This window comes from Lissotriton vulgaris, chromosome 11 (genome assembly GCF_964263255.1).
Source record: "Lissotriton vulgaris chromosome 11, aLisVul1.2, whole genome shotgun sequence".
Taxonomy (NCBI): domain Eukaryota; kingdom Metazoa; phylum Chordata; class Amphibia; order Caudata; family Salamandridae; genus Lissotriton; species Lissotriton vulgaris.
This window is the reverse complement of record NC_141699.1, coordinates 548072973-548093533: the sequence shown is the minus strand read 5'-3', so window position 1 is coordinate 548093533 and position 20561 is coordinate 548072973. Positions and strand designations below refer to the sequence as shown.

The 20561-nt window shown below is 44.0% G+C and overlaps 1 protein-coding gene across 2 annotated transcripts in view; it reads left to right on the top strand.

Moving 5' to 3' along the window:
- The window catches only part of RHOBTB2 (Rho related BTB domain containing 2), a 274730-nt gene that overhangs the window by 139244 nt on the left and 114925 nt on the right, over window positions 1–20561 (top strand). The window contains exon 1 of one of the 2 annotated variants that reach the window (XM_086943613.1): window positions 19604–19838. The exons of the other annotated variant lie outside the window; for it this stretch is intronic. Coding sequence (XP_086799739.1) covers window positions 19828–19838 — 11 coding nt within the window. The 5' untranslated portion in view covers window positions 19604–19827. Of the gene's footprint in view, window positions 1–19603; window positions 19839–20561 lie in introns of those variants that run through there. 2 annotated transcript variants of the gene reach the window in all.

Genomic DNA, 20561 nt, shown 5'->3' with positions numbered 1-20561 from the left:
CATTTAAAACCATATGTCTACCCCTCATGCTCAAATATGTTCCAACTACCAATCCTCTCTGACTTAAACCCCTTAAATCAGTAGTTATCACCCCAAAATTGCCCACCCATTAAAAATCTGTAGATTTCCTTCTCAACTCTAATCTTAACCTCAAACGTCTCATTCAAGCGATGGCTAAGTGAGCCAAGTTACACCTCTACACCTCAACGAGCTCAAAAAGCAAAAACATAATCTCCTTCCAGGACTTGAAGCTAACAGTAATTTTTGTTCTTGACCAGGGCACCTTCCTCTTTACAGAACATGGAAAAAATTGGAGCCCCAATCGGAGCAGTTTTATGCATTGCTGCCAGGTTTCGCACAAACACTAAAAAACAGGAAGTTATTACACCTGCTCGGTCTTTAAATGTCTCTCAATTAAGGTACGCTCCACTATGAGAAATACAATACATTCAAAGCTCTAAACTTGTAAATATCTCACCCAGAAAATGTCCTTCTCTGGATGCTCCTTTGGCGTAATCAAGTTTAGACAGTACAAGAGAGATGGTGGGTTGGACCTTGTGTGGAAATCCCAGGTGGGGTAGATGCGTTTCAGAGTTTTCATAGTAATGAAGCTTAATTTTGCTAATTTGTCCACTTGGGCATTATTTGATAACTTTGAGTCCATGATCATTCCAAGGTTTCTTACTTCCTTAGATATTTTAGGAGGTGGTCCCAGATCGTCTGGCCAGGCGCAAAGTGCGTCATAATTTTTCCATTCAGTTGTGAAAAAACAGAAGATTCCACTACAGTCCACTTTACAAAAGAATGCCCACACTGCACAGATCCTTTTCCAGCAAGACTTGCAGAATATAGAACGTTCCCCCTCTTCAAATTAAAAATGCCCTTACCTTTCAGAGCTTGATCTCCCTCAAGAACTTGCTCCATGAGACACACCTGCGCCTCACAGTGAACTCAATGCTAGATGATGCGTTTGCTGAAAAACTCCATAGCGCTTGACATCCTAACTCTCTTTGTGTCCGTCTCTCTACACCTTAAGTAAGAATTATAGGATCTATGTCCATACTCTTGCTCTTTCTAGCTACTGCAATGTACACCCATGGTGCTGCATACACACTTTTTAGGTTTCGCCTAAAACTGGGCATGTGCTGTTCTTGGCAAGAAATATTATCTTATAGTGGAAATAAATACTTCTGGTAACCAGGTTTAGATCGGGCGCTCTACTGTAAGTATGGGTGAAGTAACAATATATTAGAGAATATTAAGTGCATCAAAGGGTTTGGAAAGAGTCGGCTACCAGACAACCCCACACAGAACCATGTAGTGGGTAACTAAACAATATAAATGCAATCCTCCCTGAGCACTATACAGCAAATATTAATATTGATAAAGGTAAGTTTCAAGCAATCAAAATATTTCAAAACAGATACAGCCAAGAACAACACCTGTCTATCGCAGGAGATATCACAAAATTATATATCGTATTTCAACAGTCCATTCTAAATGTAATCCATAGCATAGTCCATCCAATTTGTTCTTGTAATAATGATCCAACTCAGAAGTCTTCAAATGTATTTATTTCAAGTCAATAATAACGGTCCAAAAGAAAAAACAATTCTTCCTCTTTACGAAAGGACGCAGCCAACACGTGTTTCGTCATGTGTGCCACTTGACTTCATCAAGGCCGCATCCCAAAACAACAATAATATACACATCACTAGAGTACATTGTAATACTGATATTAATATAGTAATTTGAGAAATGCTCAATATTAAATTAAATCCAAATTATGCCTTAATCTAATTGAGCAAAAGGATGGAAGAATAGTTACAGAACATCACCGAAAAAAGTGTCCAGATAGTAACGTCTGAAGAATACAGCAAGTCACTGAGTCACGAAAGTCACCATAGTGCACAGCTCCACCAAGAAGAAGAAAATTATCAAATGAATGCTTAAATCATCTCATAGACTGTATTCCCAAGTTGCCAGTATTAAGTTTAATCAAGATCCTGAAATAATTACCACTGTGAAGAAATAAAATATTTGCTAAGTACTCATCTAATTTACTTACAATCAATTAAGTACATATATCTAAATGTACTTATTCTTCTACACAGACCCGGGGCATGCTAAAAGTGTTTTACAACAATATGGGGCCTCACCGAAATTGCACCTGTCTTAACTAACACAAAGGATCTTGTAATAATACTTTCTCCTTGTCCTCCTAGTGTGTTAATTTACACTACTATGATTAGTCATAGTGCCCATTCAATACTTAAAAAACGTCATAACAGGTCTATTCTAACTAATGGAAAAAATGTAGTGTGTGAAGAGAGAGTACCTCACGGTAGCAAAACCCGAGGGGGTTACTGACTAGTGATTGCCAGTCCACCCACTTCTCATCATTGGCCACTCTCTTTGTTGTGTGTGAGAAGGAATTAATTAAAATAACTTCTGTGCTCCCTTTACAACCACAAACTCATATAGTGAAGAAATAGTAGACACAATAAATGTGCCCACTGCACAAACCATATACGTGCTCAATGAACCCCAGTGAAAACCAAAAAAAGAAATTTTTCAGAATTCTCACTCATTAAAACCGGGTACTGCTTACAGGCCATCCAATTTTATTCCTGTCTGCAAGCATTCCCAATTAAAAATGGTTACCAATATACCATGATTTTTGCCAACATGTTTTGTTGCCAAGTATTAACGCAACTTTGTCAGGGCTTTGGGGGTTCTATACTCTTATTCGTCACTCTCAATAGTTCCCAAGACCTGTGATGACATTAAAAACAGAACCAACATTAGATCACCAAAAATGATTTTTCTTAAATCACATATCGAACCACAATCAGTCAATGAACCAAAAAAGCTTGGTGAATATTATTTATATTCAATTTGTCTCAATAGTACCTGATGTTTGCCGAGTCACTGCATACCTACAACCATCACACATTTATGGACACTGTGTCAAAAGATCACGTGTCTTCCGAGTGGCCTCTGTGTCGAGCACCCTACAGAATGTAAAAAAAAGTACAGATAAAGATGGCGCCTACAGAGCTAGACTTTTAATACCAGTATAGTAATGGCGCCCGTGTAGCACGCGAACATCTGACTAGGAGACACGGACACGTCGGACTAGGTGAGGACTGTCTTACGATACCTGACTGACAGTAACTAAACTCGTTTAAGTTGGAGCCGTGAATTCTTTTGAGGTTTACTTTTCACAGGTCACGTACTCGTGATTACCTGACTACGTTATTATAAAGGTGAGATTATATTTTTTGCCGTCTTAGTTGAGCTAACGATGCACATAATTTGCGACTCATGCTACGTCTGGGTCAGGAGGAACTTAACAAATCGTAGGGGTATTCAGATACTATAGTTATGGAAATTGAGATGCTATGTTTACGAACTCGTACTGACTCGTGGCTTATAATTTACAGGTCACGTACTCGTTATTCGTTCACCACGTGGAATTAGAGGTGAGAAGTTACATATGAGTCTTGATACTCATATTCACACTATGAGTCTTAATGGAATATTTACCCAAATTTACTAAAATGTCTTTTCAGGATTGGTGTAGATTTACCATTGGTATTCATGAATTGCGAATGACTATCTCTCGTTCAAATTGAATAACGAAATTAATTCGGTGAGCAGTACCTGATACCCACAATCCTTTAACAGCACAATTTAAATATAGGGTGTATATCTTACTGAATATTCATATTGCAGGATGGGTGTGGATTAAATACTAGCATTTTACAGCCATGAAGCCCTCTATCTAAATTAGTACCATTGGTCTACTGCACAGGTGAGCCAAACAGTATACTCAGATTAGTCAAGCACCATTAAGTTTCATAATAATCTATTTATACTATGTGTAATCAAGAAATGAGAAACCATGATCATTGTGCCTTTAAATAAATATAACTATTAATACCTTTAGCATGCCCAGGGTCTGTGTAGAAGAATAAGTACATTTAGATGTATGTAATTATTTGATTATAAGTAGATTAGATGAGTACTTGGAAAATATTGTATTTCTTCACCGTGGGAATTATTTCAGGATCTTGATTAAACTTAATACTGGCAACTTTGGAATACAGTCTAAGAGATAATTTTAGCATTCATTTGATAATTTTCTTCTTCTTGGTGGAGCTGTGCACTATGGTGACTTTCATGACTCGGTGACTTGCTGTATTCGTCAGACGTTACTATCTGGACACTTTTTTCGGTGATGTTCTGTAACTATTCTTCCATCCTTTTGCTCAATTAGATTAAGGCATAATTTGGATTTAATTTAATATTGAGCATTTCTCAAATTACTATGTTAATATCAGTATTACAATGTACTCTAGTGATGTGTATATTTTCTGTTGTTTTGGGTTGCAGCCCTGATGAAGTCAAGTGGCACAGAATAGTGCATGACGAAACATGTGTTGGCTGCGTCTTTTCGTAAAGAGGAAGAATTGTTTTTTCTTTTGAACCGGTATTATTGACTTGAAATAAATACATTTGAAGACTTCTGAGTTGGATCGTTGTTACAAGAACAAATTGGATGGACTGTGCTATGGATTACATTGAGAATTGACTGTTGAAATTATACGATATATAATTTTGTGATATCTCCTGTGATAAACAGATGTTGTTCTTGGCTGTATCTATTTTGAAATATTTTGATTGCTTGAAACTTACCTTTATAAATATTAATATTTACTGTACAGTGCTCAGGGAGGATTGCATTTATATTATCTTATAGTGGTCTTAAAGTTCACCCATTGCTTACCATTGGCTGGTTTCATTGTCACTGTCACTTGCTTCTCTGTTTGTCCCTACCCTGGATCATCAATGCATTACTGTTCCCTGCCATTGCTCGCTTTTTCAGGTGGTGCTTTTTAGGCCTAGCCTAGGCAGCGCTTGCCCTGTCTCTTCGAGACATTCTGTATTCAGGTATGGATTTGAAGCTCTGCCCATTTTGCGCCAGTCTTTTCAATTGGCTCCTCTTACTGTCCTTTCCAAATGGTTACTTTTGATTTGTGGGTAGACTTAGTAGTCCCTCGTTAGCACCTCCATTTCTTCTTTTTAAACCTCCATTAAAGACTGGCCCTTTTAGGTGTGTTGTTACTCGTTATGTTTTATTTACAGCCTGTGAGCACTATTTTCTTAAAGGACTTTCTCCTATTGCATGCACGACATGCTTTCTTACAACAGGGCCCGCTTTTCAATTCTCTACTGACTGTCTGCTCCTCATCGCCCAGGTGCCGCACTTTAGGTTTCGTTTGACGTTATGCTCTTATTATTTTTGAGCAACAAACAGAACACTATCTTTTTTGTTTGAATGGAATTTTTATTAAACCATTCCTTTCTTTGCAATTGTTTATATTTTCCAAAAAGATTTTAGTTGCATGAAAAGTGAAGAGGGTTAAAATTTATCAAAGAGAGTTTCTCTGTGCTGGGATGTGCACACCTATTCAGAGCATACCGAGACAATTGTGAAGAAAGACCGAAACTGGGCCCAGGACTGTTTTTAACCATAAACAAGCAACCTGGGAACAAAAGTGGCCAAACCTGCAGTCCGAGACTAATGCATTATCCAAACGGTCCCAACTACTGCTCCATACCTATTATATGTGTCCAATGTGTATGACAAAACCCTGCTCCCTGCTGGCAAGGTTCAGGTTAGGCTCCTTTTCCCCTAGGTCAGCATGCCTTGGATTCCATTAGCATTTGTCCATGTGACGAGCACACTTGCCAAACAATTTTAAACTTCGTCTTCTTCTTTTGTCAATTTTATTTGCCATTCACAAGGAAATTTTTACTATCCCTGTTAAGCAGTCATAAAATTTGTAAGTGTAAAGCCGCCCTATTTTACCTGTTGCAACGTAATGACCCCTGTGTATGTCACGCAGTCGCCAGCTTTTTGAATTGTGTCCTTTTAGCCAAAAGACGGAGTATGTTGTTTTGATGAAATAGTCTTTATATTCTTTTTAAATAGCGTTGTGGGTCCTGTACTGTAAAGTGAAAGTTTGTCCCTGGAATTTTACCTTACCTATTTTATTATTTTATTAGATTTGGCGTCCTCGGGCTTAAAATGTATGCACCGTCACTTTACAAATTGCTAATTATCATATTTTGTAGCTTTTTTTTAACATACATTTTTTTTCCTATTGTATGTACCTATAATGATCTGCCCTTTGGGAGATCGAATAAAGATGGCGATGATGATGATGGCATCACTATCTGTGTTTTTTTGTGTTCGCTATGTACTCCTGTTGTTGATTGACCGCACTCTATTGGTGTGTTATTTAACGTTTCCCCTGCTCTGGAGTGTGTGTATTGTCTTTAATATGTGGGTTTAATTTGTTGCATTTCTGTATAGTGTTTGTCTTTGTGTGGGCATGTTTGTGTTTGATGTGTATTGCTTCGTGTGTGTGTGTGTGTGTGTGTGTCACGTGACCGTTCATTTATGTGCCAGTCAGCTCTAAACTTTAGTTTGCCTCATTCCTTGAAAATACATGCAGACACCCAGTACAGTGTAATGTCAGGGAACTGGTGCTTTTGGTGGATTTATTTTAAGCTGGGCTGTCTGACATTCAGTTGCTTGGCACCGGTTGTCAGAGTTCAGTTCAGTTCAAAAGCTTTTATTCGATTTGTACATACAAATCATACAAGCAGAAATACATAATTGAAATATTAAAAATCATCATATAAGCAATCCTAAAAAGACAAGGCTAAAGTGCAGCCAATAGAAAGTGATCATGCCTCTATAGGTCAACATATTGTTATAAAATACGAAACATTCTTACATGGACTAGCTAGGGATCAGTAGGAGTTACTCACTAGGCTTTTCCTGGGAACTGTACATTAAAATTATTAAGTAATCATTCAATACTGTGGACCCCTACATATTTAATAATACCTTAATTACAGAAATTGATATAAAATTTAAAAATGAAAGCATGTATATACAGACAGGTGTGTTAACAGTGATATCATCATAAACAGATCCTGGCAGCTGTATAGCATAAGTACAGACAGGTAAGTAAACAACATTATAATACAATGCTTTTCCTGGCAGCTGTACATTTTAAAATAAAAGTAGCCAAGAAGAAACAAGTCTCCTCGTTCACTAATGAAGATAAAAATATCAATGCTGTTTGTGTGGTACAAATGTTATATTTGATAAAAATTGGTTTAAGGTATTTTAACCTAAAAAACTGGTAAAATTTACAAAAAAGTAAAAAATGGCAACTACTCTGCTTAGAGGTGCTATCGCACGGACAGGGTATGTTTGAACTAGTTTTTGTGTTTGGAAAGGTAACCAAGTGGTGTACAATGCCCAATCTGACACCTGTTAAAACATACTGGTGAGAGGGGCGAGTCACAAATACAAGATAGGATTGTAGTCCAGGAGCTAAATTTAAATCTTTATAGAATTTCGTAGTAACCAAATTGCCAACGGCTTTGTCTCGCTCAGCCTTACGAAAATTGAGGAACGTTATCTTAATTTCTTTTTTTGAAATGGAGACAACCTTTTCAGGCTCACGGAACACATCAATGTTAAAAAGAAGTAGATACCAACGATGAATGTATCTTAGCCATAATATACGTGAGGAGTGATCCAAACCTATACAATCAAGGATAATATCCTGAGTGAATCGAGTCTCTGGCTTAGCCCAAATAGAACGCCACAATAAGAGTGGCCGAACTGCTGCTAAGTCAGAAATGTACTCGATCCCAACTTCTTCGTGGATCAACTGAATGGAGGCAGAAGGGGGAACACATAACAACCGCCTTAAGAACTTGTTTTCCTCCTTCTGCAGGGAAATACCCTCACAGTGGCCCCACACCCCTGCCCCATACAGAGCAGAGGAAACACAACATACATTATATATGTTCATCATATCTAAGATACTTCGTGAGCCGAGTTTAGAGGCAAAACGAAATATGCTACTAGTGGACCGTAGCATTTTTATTTTTACGGCATCAAATTCCGCGTTCCAAGATCCACTGTTATTATATGTTATTCCCAGATAACAGAAGGACTTAACAGAGGTCAGCTTATCCTTATCTAGGAAGAAAGTATGCTTTACCTGCTTGGCTGCCTGACCACATGACATTACATATGTCTTAGTTTTATTCACACGAAGCCGCCTAGCTTGAATGAACTGCATAAAATTATCAATTAGGCGCTGTAGGCCCAACTGTGTTCGAGATAAAAGAACAGCGTCGTCCGCATAAAGTAACAGCGGAACAGGTTTACCACCAATCAGGGGGGCATCTGCTGGGATGTCGGTCAGGGATCGGTCAACACCATTAATAAAAAGGGAAAATAAAAGCGGGGCTAAAACACAACCCTGACGTATGCCCCGAGACACTCTAAAAAACGGGGTACATTCACCAAGGGTGCCATAGCGGACTTTACATGAAAGTTTTTCGTACAGTCTAGCTAAAAAATACACTATTTCCCTTGGTGCCCCTGCATCAAGCAGAACCACCCACAGAATATTGTGGTTAACCAAATCGAAAGCGCTGCTCAGATCAGCAAAACATAAAAAGAGGTTGCCACTTTTAGCCACAGTATATTTACTGATTAAAAGGTCCAGATTTACGCATTGGTCCAGTGTACCCAGGCCTTTGCGAAAGCCATATTGGACTCTAGTTAAGATGTTAAAATCAGTTACCCAGTCTTCTAGCCTCTTCAGCAAAATCCTACTCACCACCTTTACAGAGGCGTCCAATAATGAAATTGGACGATAATTAGAGGCCTCTGACTTGTCACCTTTCTTATGTAGAGGAATGATGATCGATTGACCCCAAGTAGAAGGAAATTCACTTTCAGCCGCACAGTTAAAAACCCTCGTCAAAATGGGGGCCCATAACACTGTTTCGTCTTTGTATAAATCCAGCGGAACCCCATCGGGGCCAGGGGCCTTGCCTCCTTTACTTAAAGAGATTGCTTCCTGGCATTCTTCTAGTGTTATAGCCAACGGAAGGGGCAACCATTGGTTTATATCTGGTGGTGATATCTCAGAAGTTGACCTTTCTGGATTAAATATTTTGGAAAAATGATTAACCCAGTCGCTACATGCCACATATGAGGTCAGTTCTGGAACATTTTCTTTATTGAGAAACGGGCTATTAATTGTTTCCCAATAGAGTTTACTATTTTTGGTCTCAGCAGCCTCCCTCAGCTTATCCCACGCCTCAGACTGTAATACCCTTTTCCTTTTATTAATAGCTGTTTTATAACTGGCCCTGAGGTATTGTATATCCGTCTTAACACGTGGTTTAGTGCCTAACGCATTCTTTAGGTCGCGGAGAGCGACTATACATGTCTTATCAAACCACCCCTGCTTTGGACCACCCTTGGCTGACGGGGTCTTAGTAAAAATACCATCAATAATGCTATTCATAGATACAAAATAATCTATTAAGCAGCCAGAATCACTGTCATCATCCAAGCAATAGCTAATTTGATTCTTGCATTGAGTAACGACCTCCTTCTGCTTGACTTTAGAATTTAAACCAGTCCATTTGACCCTTAGGCCCTTTGGTCTAGTGGGCACTATATCGGTTGTGCATTTACCACCTGAAACCAATGAGGTACCATGCCCCAAGAGGGTAACACGTAGGCTATTATGGTCACTGAGACTTTCTTCATTCACATACAAATCCATGTAGTCTCCACTGCTAGACAACAAAATATGATCTATAAATGAACCTGCATCTCTGCCTGTAAATGTGGGGCATATAACTGCCCGGTTGTTAACATTGCAGTTTAACAGGGTCATATCTAGCGTGACTAGCATATTATTTAAAGTGGAACCATAACTGCAGTGTTGGAAGTGGGGAGAATCCTCCCTCCCCCCCTGGTCTCCCCAATGGCTATTCAATGCTGCATCGAAGCCACAGATGTTCCCATTAGACAGATGGCAGGGCTGCAAGTTAAAATCACCAGCCCAAACCACCTCAGCCTTTCTTTTCGACATATCAAGGGCCTTAATGATTTCCCTTTCTAGAGGCAGTAAAATATCCCCCCTAGTAGCATCAAAAATATTGTTATAGAAATTAACAATGACTAAATCAATATTCTTCCTACACTCCACCCTAATAACTTGACTGTGTGTCCCCACGGTCGTACTATATTTGACCGTACAGTCACACAGCTTGGTTGACACTAGCAATAAAAGGCCCCCCTTAGCCCTACCCGAGCTGGATTTAGTTGCTCTAAGACAGAAAGATGCATACCCTTCGATGTTAATGGGGTCTGGACACCAAGTTTCCTGAAGTAAAATTAAGTCAAATCCCTCACCCAAAAAGCTGGTCCAAAAGGGTGTACCTAGTTTGCTGGTAAGACCAGCGATGTTCCAGGAAATAAGAGAAATTCCTGCCGGTTTACCAAGATTACCAACAACAGATAACTCCGGCTGATTTGCTGATGGTAATATGGCAGGACCCTCTTCCCGAAAGATGGTAACTGGACTTAGGCTGGGGCTAGCAGTAGTTATACATATATCAGCGCTACCCCGATGACCTATGTACTGGGGAGGTATTAGTGATGACAATATAGTAGATTCGTGAGGTACGGCTAGGGGCGTGACAGAGGAAGAAGAACACTCCATATCAAGAAAGGGCTTAGGAATGTTTAGATCCAGTGCTTCTAGAGGGCTGAGTCAGTCTACCTCATCTAGCACGGCATATCTATTTGGGTGGGCGAATTGTGAGGACATGGGGTCTTGGGAGTGGGGCGGGTCCTGCCACGTTTGTTGCCACGGATGTTTGTCTAATTGTGGTGGCTGAAAAGATTGCTGCCATTGGTAAGCAGACTGAGGTAGAGGTGGCGGAAAATGAAAAGGGTGTTGCCAGTGGGCTTTAACTTGATGCATAGGAAAAGGTGAGGCATTTGATAGCTGCTGCTGTAAATTAACATAATGTGGGAAAAAAGGGGGCGGATAAGGTGGTTGCAGCCAAGGTTTGGCGGCTTGCTGTGGAAAATAACCCGGTCCACTGTTGCTTTGAAAAGTGGAACAGGGAGGGTTAGGTCGTGCGGGCTTTGATAAAAAATAAGATAAAGGAAGTGGGTTAATTTGGGTCGCAGGACCACTATTGGGTGCATTACATACGTAGCTTGCTGCCCCTACATCCCTAAAATTAACAGTTATTACGTCCCCTATTATTGTTTTCTTGCTTCTGCCCACCGAATCCCCTCTACGCACGGTAAGAATTTCACCGTTCATGTTGTTAGGTAGGGGTTTGTGTAGATGGAGCCATTGAGCACATTTATTTCTAAGCTCGGTAAACGTTTCTTTTACTCCCTCCTTCAATGGTGGAACTGCTGTCAACACAACAACAAAAGGGGAAACCTCTGGTGGTAAATTAATGGACCTGAAACGTGCCTGCTTTGGCTTAGGCCCTTCTGGTTTGTTTATAAGAAGAGGTGCAGAGATAGGATTGGATTTCCCTGCTACTTCTTTAGCTTGAATGGTGGAAGTGGCAATATTAGCAACAACAGGGTGTTGATTCGCCTGAACAGGAGCATTCTCCTTTGAAATCAGTACAGTTATTGGTTGAACAGGGTTGTTCCCTGTTTGCGACGCAAGGGATATAACTGGGTTCCCAGGGGCTGCAATACCTTGAACCTTATTTAATACGTCTTTAGGGGACTGGATACTCGATAAGCATTCAGGGGCTGATTCTGTGGTCCCTTGTAACTGAACAGGCCCTTGTCCCTGCTTTTTTTGTGGCCATTTGGAGTGTATTAAGGAAGTAAGCCTATCCACTTTAGAAATCAAAGGCTTGATTTGTGCTGCTAAAGTGGCTTCAAGATCTAGTTTTAAATCTGTAACCATATTTTGCACCCAGCACGGAATACCTGATGTCATTTGTGGAGTGGGGGAAATCAAATTGTGATTCCTAACTGGTGCTTTTACTTTATTTTTGCCCTTCGATGTAACCTTGGGGAGGTTAGGAGCCCTTCTCCGGGGAACAATGGGTACAGGGGCTGTTTCCGCATCGTTAGACCCACTCAGACTCGGCTCCTCTTTGTCAGATGACTGACAGGTTTCTAGATCTGGTGTGACCTCCAGGTCTTCAAAAGACGGATCCGAGTCTGATGGGGCAACCGATAAATCAACAGTATTCGGTACAGTCGGAACACTGTTAGTAGGCAGGGTTATGGGTAAGGAGCAATTATTCAAAGTCTGCACAGCAGGGGATTTAACCTTTGCCAAAGGGCCCAAAGATGAGCGCCTAGCGTTTGCAAGGTCCATAGAGACTCTTTTTTCCAATAAAACAATACTTTGGTCAATAGTCTCGTGTACGCGTGAAATAAACAGATCAATGGGTCCAGTCACCTGAGTTACCGCCGTAGCTTTTTTCGCGCAACTTCGAGTTCTGTTGCGTATGGTCGACATCTTGGACGTTAAAGATATCAAGGGCGAAGACACAAGAGTTCTGGGCCAGGGCCGTCCTTGAACGGCCTTAAACGGCCCGCTCTTTGCCCGGTCTTCGCCCCGGTAGTCGCCCCGCGCGCGTCCCGCGTCGCGGTAGATCTGAGGCCAGCAAAGAAGGAGGAGGCTAGGGGCGTGGCCGCCGGGGGAAGAGGCAGCAGCTGTGTACAGCTGAGGCTGCTGGACCTCGCAGTCCCCCGGTAGGCTCCACGCACAGTCTGGTGATTCAAGCCTCAACCTGGGAGTGCTTTGCTCTCCACGGACTGTGGAGCCGCTCACACCAGGGAGGACGGAGCAAAGAGGCGGTGAGCGGCACCCGCGAAGCGGGTGTCGCGAACAGTTGCAGGAAATGCCGGGAAGCAGGGAAACACACAGCACGAGTCTGGCTCCTCACAGGTAGCAGGTAGTAAGCCCAGAAAGCGCCAGTCAACCAGAAGCCCAGGCGATGTTAAATGCGGAGGCTGGGGGCGTGGCCGCCGGGGGAAGAGGCAGCAGCTGTGTACAGCTGAGGCTGCTGGACCTCGCAGTCCCCCGGTAGGCTCCACGCACAGTCTGGTGATTCAAGCCTCAACCTGGGAGCGCTGTGCTCTCCACGGACTGTGGAGCCGCTCACACCAGGGAGGACGGAGCAAAGAGGCGGTGAGCGGCACCCGCGAAGCGGGTGTCGCGAACAGTTGCAGGAAATGCCGGGAAGCAGGGAAACACACAGCACGAGTCTGGCTCCTCACAGGTAGCAGGTAGTAAGCCTTTTTAAATAGCGTTGTGGGTCCTGTACTGTAAAGTGAAAGTTTGTCCCTGGAATTTTACCTTACCTATTTTATTATTTTATTAGATTTGGCGTCCTCGGGCTTAAAATGTATGCACCGTCACTTTACAAATTGCTAATTATCATATTTTGTAGCTTTTATTTAACATACATTTTTTTTCCTATTGTATGTACCTATAATGATCTGCCCTTTGGGAGATCGAATAAAGATGGCGATGATGATGATGGCATCACTATCTGTGTTTTTTTGTGTTCGCTATGTACTCCTGTTGTTGATTGACCGCACTCTATTGGTGTGTTATTTAACGTTTCCCCTGCTCTGGAGTGTGTGTATTGTCTTTAATATGTGGGTTTAATTTGTTGCATTTCTGTATAGTGTTTGTCTTTGTGTGGGCATGTTTGTGTTTGATGTGTATTGCTTCGTGTGTGTGTGTGTGTGTGTGTGTCACGTGACCGTTCATTTATGTGCCAGTCAGCTCTAAACTTTAGTTTGCCTCATTCCTTGAAAATACATGCAGACACCCAGTACAGTGTAATGTCAGGGAACTGGTGCTTTTGGTGGATTTATTTTAAGCTGGGCTGTCTGACATTCAGTTGCTTGGCACCGGTTGTCAGAGTTAATTTGTTAAATCCAGCAGTGACGTTCTGCATTCCTGCTTGCAGAATACAGTAGCTGCAGCATTTCATATAAAAGGCCTGCTAAACTGGGTGTCCTGCACACGTGTGCAGTGACCCAATCATATTTTACTTAATCTGGATGAGACATTTTGGTGCTCTTCCCCTGGCTAGAAAGGATAATGCGGGAAAGGGAGTTCCCTCTGGCGTCTATGCAGCTGGAAAAAGCACAATATACCTCAGGGCTCTAAAGTCTCTTCTGTGCACGACCTGCCAGTTGCCGGGTTCAGTTCCAGGAGTTTAATTGGTCTTTCATTGTGGCTAGGTAGATATAATGAGCACAATTGATTTGAGCAATAGGAAACTTGTTGTATACAGCACTGCCACAAGAATGTAGCAGCGGGAGAGCTTTAAACACACGTTTGCAATGGAATAGGTCTTGCATTACTGAAAGTTTGAGCTATTGTCATTGCATTATTATTTGCGATGCCAATACATCAAACTTTCAGTAATGCAAGACCTATTGTATTGCAAATGCTTGTTTTAGCACTCTACGAGAGTGCATGTGTTTTCCCACCGTCTCCCTTGTGTGCTTCTCTCCCTCCACTGTGCTCCATGTTCCTCTCTCTTGCCCACGTGCTTCTCCCCCCATCCTTCTGCGCTGACTTCTCGTCTGTGTGCTTTCTCCCAACACCATATTGCAGTCTTTCGCCTGTCAGATGCAGGGCTGGACTGGCTGTAAATGTAAAATGTAAATTTATACTTGTATAGCACACTACTCACCCGCAAGGGTCTCAAGGCGCTTGTACAAATACTGCTGTGGAACCCATCCTGGCTTTCCCTGTGAGGCGTCCACTCCTGGGCGCCCCCAAGGTGGAGGCCAGGCATCCTTAGCGTTGTGGGGGCCATTGTAGAGATTAAGCAAGCTATTGCCCAGAGTTGCAGAGTGGGACTCCATGATTGGAATCGGCACCAAGGCGAGAATTATCAGGTCCGTGGAATTTTGAGCCCAAGACCCGCCGAGGCGGGTAATTGAACCCTGGTCCCGGGCTAGACCTCTGCATCAGGGTCTGCCGCTCTAATCATTGAGCCACACTTCTCCACTGTACCGGGCATCAGGTGTATTCCTGGGAGGCTGGAAAGGTAGGTGCCGATTTGGCAGCAGTAGGGGCCGGTTTTGCAGTTGTGCTGCTATATCAGCTCCCAGTATCAAAAGCAGCAGGGGGCTGATCCGTCAAAATAGCCAGGGCTGGTTTGGGGTCCCAGTACGGTCCTGGTCAGATGCCCCCAGGGTCGGATTGGTAACGCGGCACTTGGGCAATGCCCGAAGAGGTGGTATCTGAATTCCAGCTGGGAGCTTCTTTTTTAAGAAGGCTGGGGGGGCCCTATTTGGGGGGTTTCTATGTTGCTCGGATTCCACCAGCGGCCCAGTGGGTGCCTGAGTGGCCTTTTTGGAGGTAGATGGGCGTCCATTACCTCCCTTTTATCAACGGGGTTGAGGTGTCACTCCCTTTCTCTCGCTGGGCCGGCCCATTAATATATGCATACTGAGCGGGGGCAGGGGGCCTGAGCAAAAGTGGCCTCACTTGTTTTCAGGTGTGTTACACCAGTGTAAACTAATCTGTGCACTTTTTTACCCTCCCTTCCCCCTTTTTTTATAAAATGTTGCAGAAGCTGTGTTTTGCGGAACGGCAATATGCAAATGTGGGACACTTTTTTTTTTGCATGCCCGGGCCGACTTTTAATCCCAATCCAACCCTGGATGCCCCCACCAGTGCCCCTGTGTTGCTTATGTGCCATGTGTTGCTTCTCCCACCCGCTTTAAAAAGCTGTGTCCATGTTGCTGGCACCTCTCCTCCCCTGTGTTGCATCTGCCTCTACCCGCTCCCTATTGTTACCCTGACCACTGCTTCTCACTACCTACTTTAACCCGTTGACTGCGGTGGGGTGATTTATGGAGTGGGCGTATTTCGGACGTCCCCTGGACGTTCTCCGCACATGCCCACTGTGACGTCGGATGGCCGGGGGCCGTTCGCACAGAACGGATTAAAAAAAAATGCTTTTGTTCATTTTTTTTTCTTTTTGGTTGCCGAATCAACTTGGTACAGTAACTAAAATGAAAAAAATCGAATATGCATCATGTAGTTGGCGGGCATATGTGTGTACAACAAAATATGTTGAAGGCTGCGTAAGAAGCTTTTTTTTAAACAAAAATGTATTTGCCATGCAGCAAAACATCGAGGGTGCTGTGTCGCATGGATAAGACCATTGGCAACACCAGTAGGTCCTAAAGGCGAGACCTCATGGCTTTGCAATTAGTGCCAAGATCGGCCCCACCCAGACCTTTATGCATACAACACACTCTTACCACAATGACTGACACAACACAAGTTGATGGAGAAAGTTGTTGCAGTTTTATTAGCATACTTTATGCCAACATGTTGGGTTATCTTATGGGCGATCCAGAGCAGGCCGCCCCTCGCCGCCCTCGTAGGTGGCCACCTTTGGTGTCCCGGGGCAGCCTGGCAGTTTACTCTAAGTGTACTCGTAAGTTTCGAATCTAAATTGCATTGATGCACACATTCATACACACTTTATTGGTGAGCACTTGTTATGTCCTGCACGTGAACTGCTGCCTCCGTTCGTCTGCATGTGCCCTGACAGGCCTTTAGATGGGCATCAGCTCATTTCTGGAGCTGGCGCAAACACTAGTTGTTGTTATTGTTAGGTGGTGTACGTTGAAGGCAACATCTAACGTTTGTGTGGCCTCTTGGCATCGGATAGGCCGCACAGGGACATTTGCCCTCGCTCTCATCTGCTCTGCTTACTTTGGCACATGCACTGCTTTGACTCAGTTCGTTTACTTCCAGGGGCTCTGCCCTCGAGCTGCGCATGCATTGGCCTGGAATGTGCACAAACAATTCTGTTTACCTCTCACTGGCATGGTTGTGCGCCTGCGCTGCCTCCCAATCCTTCAAGTGCACGGTCTTGGTTTTGTATCTGCAAGGCCCCATGACGCGCTCTCTCTCGCTCTCTCGTTCTGCATGTGTGGCGGTGGCCAGTGTGTCCCGGTGACACGGAGTCATCTGGTCACCCTCTGCCCGTGGAGTAGCAAGTGTGCCCATGGCTGAACGTGCCCTAGCTCGGTTTCTGAATGCCTCCCGTTTGGTCTGGCCATCACTGCTGAGTGGCTCCACGTCTCTCGGGACTCGGGCGTCTTGCATTCAGGAACAGTGCAAAGGGTTGTGGTGCTCTTCCATTAAAAACTGGGCGGTATTTTGGTCAATTTCCGGTGCTTAACTTAGACATAATTAGGAGTGTGCCTGAGAGTGTTGTAATGGTTATCACACTCAATTAAATCCAATAGATCAGGCGTTGGGAATCCACAAGCAGGGGCGTCATCAAACCACCCCACAACCCCCCAGCTCTATCCGCTACAGTGGTGTGGGGACCTCCATGGCCCTCTTCTATCTACAACTGGGCAGAGAAAGTCTCATAATTAACGTGTACGGGTGAATGGATAGATGGATGGATGGATGTAGTGAAATGGTGGATGGATGGATGAGTGAAAGGATGGATCTAAGGATGGAAAAGTGAAAGGAGGAAAGAATGTATGTATGGATGAGTGAAATGGTGAATGGATATACAGATGAGTAAAGGGCTGGATGAATGATGAGAGAAAGGATGGGTGTATGAGTGCGTGAAAGGATGGATGATGAGTGAAAGGATAACTGTATGGATTGGTGGATGGATAGAGTGAAAGGCTGGATGAATTGATGGGTTAAAAGGGTGGATAGATAGATGGATGGATGAATGAAAGGATGGATGACTGGATGAGTGATTGAACAGGTTGATGTAAGGATGGATGAATGAAAGTGAGGGTAGATGGATGGCTAGATGAAAGGGTGAAAGACACACATATAATGACCAAAATGCAGATCAAATTAAACATTCACACCTAGTCATGAGATCTGGGTTAAATCCATCATTCTTTTGCTCACTATGCCACCCCAGTTTAGACCCAGCATTTGCAAATCAGTCTTGACCCTGCTTCTTATGGGAACAGTACAGCCTGAATTGCAGAGCCAGGTCCTCCCTGGACCAGAAACGAGCATCCTCAGACCGGTTTCAGGTTATCACCCCTAATTAGCCAGGCTAGCTTAAATACAGTGGCACAGTGAGCCAGGGGCCCACGTCTGGGCATACTCAGTGCATTCAGGGTGAGAAAGCAAAAGACAGACACAAATGATGGACGGCCACCAGATTCAAGCTAGCCTGGTTGATGAGGGGCGTTACCCCGAGACCGGTACCACAATGCTTATTTTTGGTCCAGGGAGTTCCTGGTCTTGCAGTTCGGGCTGGACGGTTCCCAAGGGGAGCAGGGTCAAGACTGATTTGCGTATGACTGGGTCTAAACTGGAATGGCATGGCGTGCAAAAAAAAGATTTAACCCAGGTCTGTGACTAAGGGTGAATGTTTGATTTGTTCAGCATTCTGTCCATCATCTGTTCTTTTTACATTTTATGAAAGGGCAGACAGATGGATGCGTGAAAGGGTGAATAGAGGAATAGATGAACAGATGAGTGAAAAGGGGTATGGATGAGTGAGTGAAAGGATGGATGGATGAGTGATAGGGTAAATAGATGGATGTGTGAGGGAAAATATGGATGGATAGATGCGTGGATGAATGAGTGAAAGTATGGATGTAAGGAAGAATGAGTGAAAGGGTGAGGAGGGATGGATAAATGGACGTATGGATGAGTGAATGGGTGGACGAAAGATTGACAGGGTAAATGGATGTATGGATGAGTGGAAGGAGGGGTTGAAGGGAGGATCGATGGAGGGAAAGGATGGATGAGTGAAAGGGTAGATGGATGAGCAAAAGGATGGATGGGTGGATGGATGAAAGGGGATAGAGGAGTGAAAAGATGGATAACTGAGTGAAAGGTAGATTAATATGCTTGATGGATAGGTTTGAAGATGGATGGATAGGTTCGGATATGGATGGGCCGACGGATGGACAGGCAGATGGAATGGTCACAGGCTGAATGTTGAATAAAAAGCTAGATGGATGACAGAAAATGAAAGGTGAAATGGTGAATATCAATGGGGGGTGGAAGGATGAATGGATAGATGCTTGGATGTCCGAGACAAGCAAGCTAATTATGGGAGGATAGCCATGACTTGCTTCGCTTACTTTGTGCCATAAGAGTTTTGGTTAAAGGTTTGGAGGTGGTATTTTAATTTTCTGGCTATTACAATAACTGCTCCAAGATTCCCCCAGCAACTGTGGAACATGCAGATGTTGCTTCTTTTCAAAAATAGATAGCTATAAGGCTTTTGACCCCCTCCCACCCTCACCCCCAATATTGTAATTGTGGCAGATTTGACCTGCCAAAACGTACCCAAGGGTGCGGACATTATCCTACCCAATAATTATTGGATGCTATAAATTTAGCACCACTTGCATGTCTTTATGAGGCCCTAAATAGAAACCTCGCCAACTTCACTTTTATCTCTTACGTTAGCCAACAGAAATACACAATGTTACATATTACTGATTAAATGATAAGCCAGGGCAGAAGCGCCTCGTTTCTCAGCGTGGGCTGATCCTGCCACTCCCTTGGCACCGCAAGCTCGTGCCCACTCCCAGTCCTAAGGCACTGCCCTGACAGGCCCCATCAGCACGTGTCAGGGCCGGGTCCTTGTTCCGCCAGGGCCCCGCGAGCACACTTAAGCTCCGGTGTTGTCCTGGCAGTGCCCTGTCCCGACGAGGAGCTGGCCTCGGTGACAGACGTCTGCCGGTCCGCGGCCAGCAGAGGGCGCCGCCGAGCAGGAGCCGCAGAGTGGGGGAGGCAGCGCCACCGTCCGCAGCCCCGAGCGCGGGCACCGGAGAGGGCAGGCACGCCCGGAGCCCCGGGCAGAGGGGGATCCCGGCACCCAACCCGCAGCACCGTCGGAGGCAGCGCGATGCCCCCCTGAGGAGCCATGGCGGCGATGTAAGGACCCGCGGCACCGGGCTCTTCTATTGACGTACAACCCCGGGGCGATGGGGGTTACTATTCCGCTCCTGGGTGGGGGTTGGCGCATTGGGGATACATACTGGTGAGCGAGGTGGGGGTGCGTTTGGGCTCCCCCTTTTTAATACGGGCGCATATGGGGTCGGTGTAAGGAAAATTGGTGCTTTTGGGCTTCGCTGGTAATAGGGAGCTGATTAGGAGATGGGGAACTGGGAACCTTTTTAAAATCAGAATATGGGGGTGGGGGTCTTAGAGGGCTTTTAATCTCTATTAATAGCGTGATATTGGAATCGATAAAGACGATGGGATGGAAGCGCTTTAAAAAAAAAATTACAGTAGGATTATTGGTGGTTACAGGGAGGCTGCTGTCCCTTTCTGAACATTGGGTGCCATTTGTGAGCAGGAGAGGGGTACTTATTGGCTTTATTTTTATTGATGAACCAGTTGTGTGCGAAGGGCTGTGGGCACTTCACCGTTCTGTTAAAAGCTGGGGTTTCTGCGAGTCAAAAGCCTTCGTGGTTCCGCTGTGGCATATTGGGTGGAGAAGTAGGGGTACAGAAAAGGAGAAGGGGTGCTATTGGGCTACTGCATTAAGAGTGAACACGTTATGGTTGGAAAACCTCTTTAAAGTGGTAATATGGCCTGGCAGAGGAGGGAGGAAGGCTTCTGACCTCCATTAGTAGAGTTATTAGAGGTGGTAAC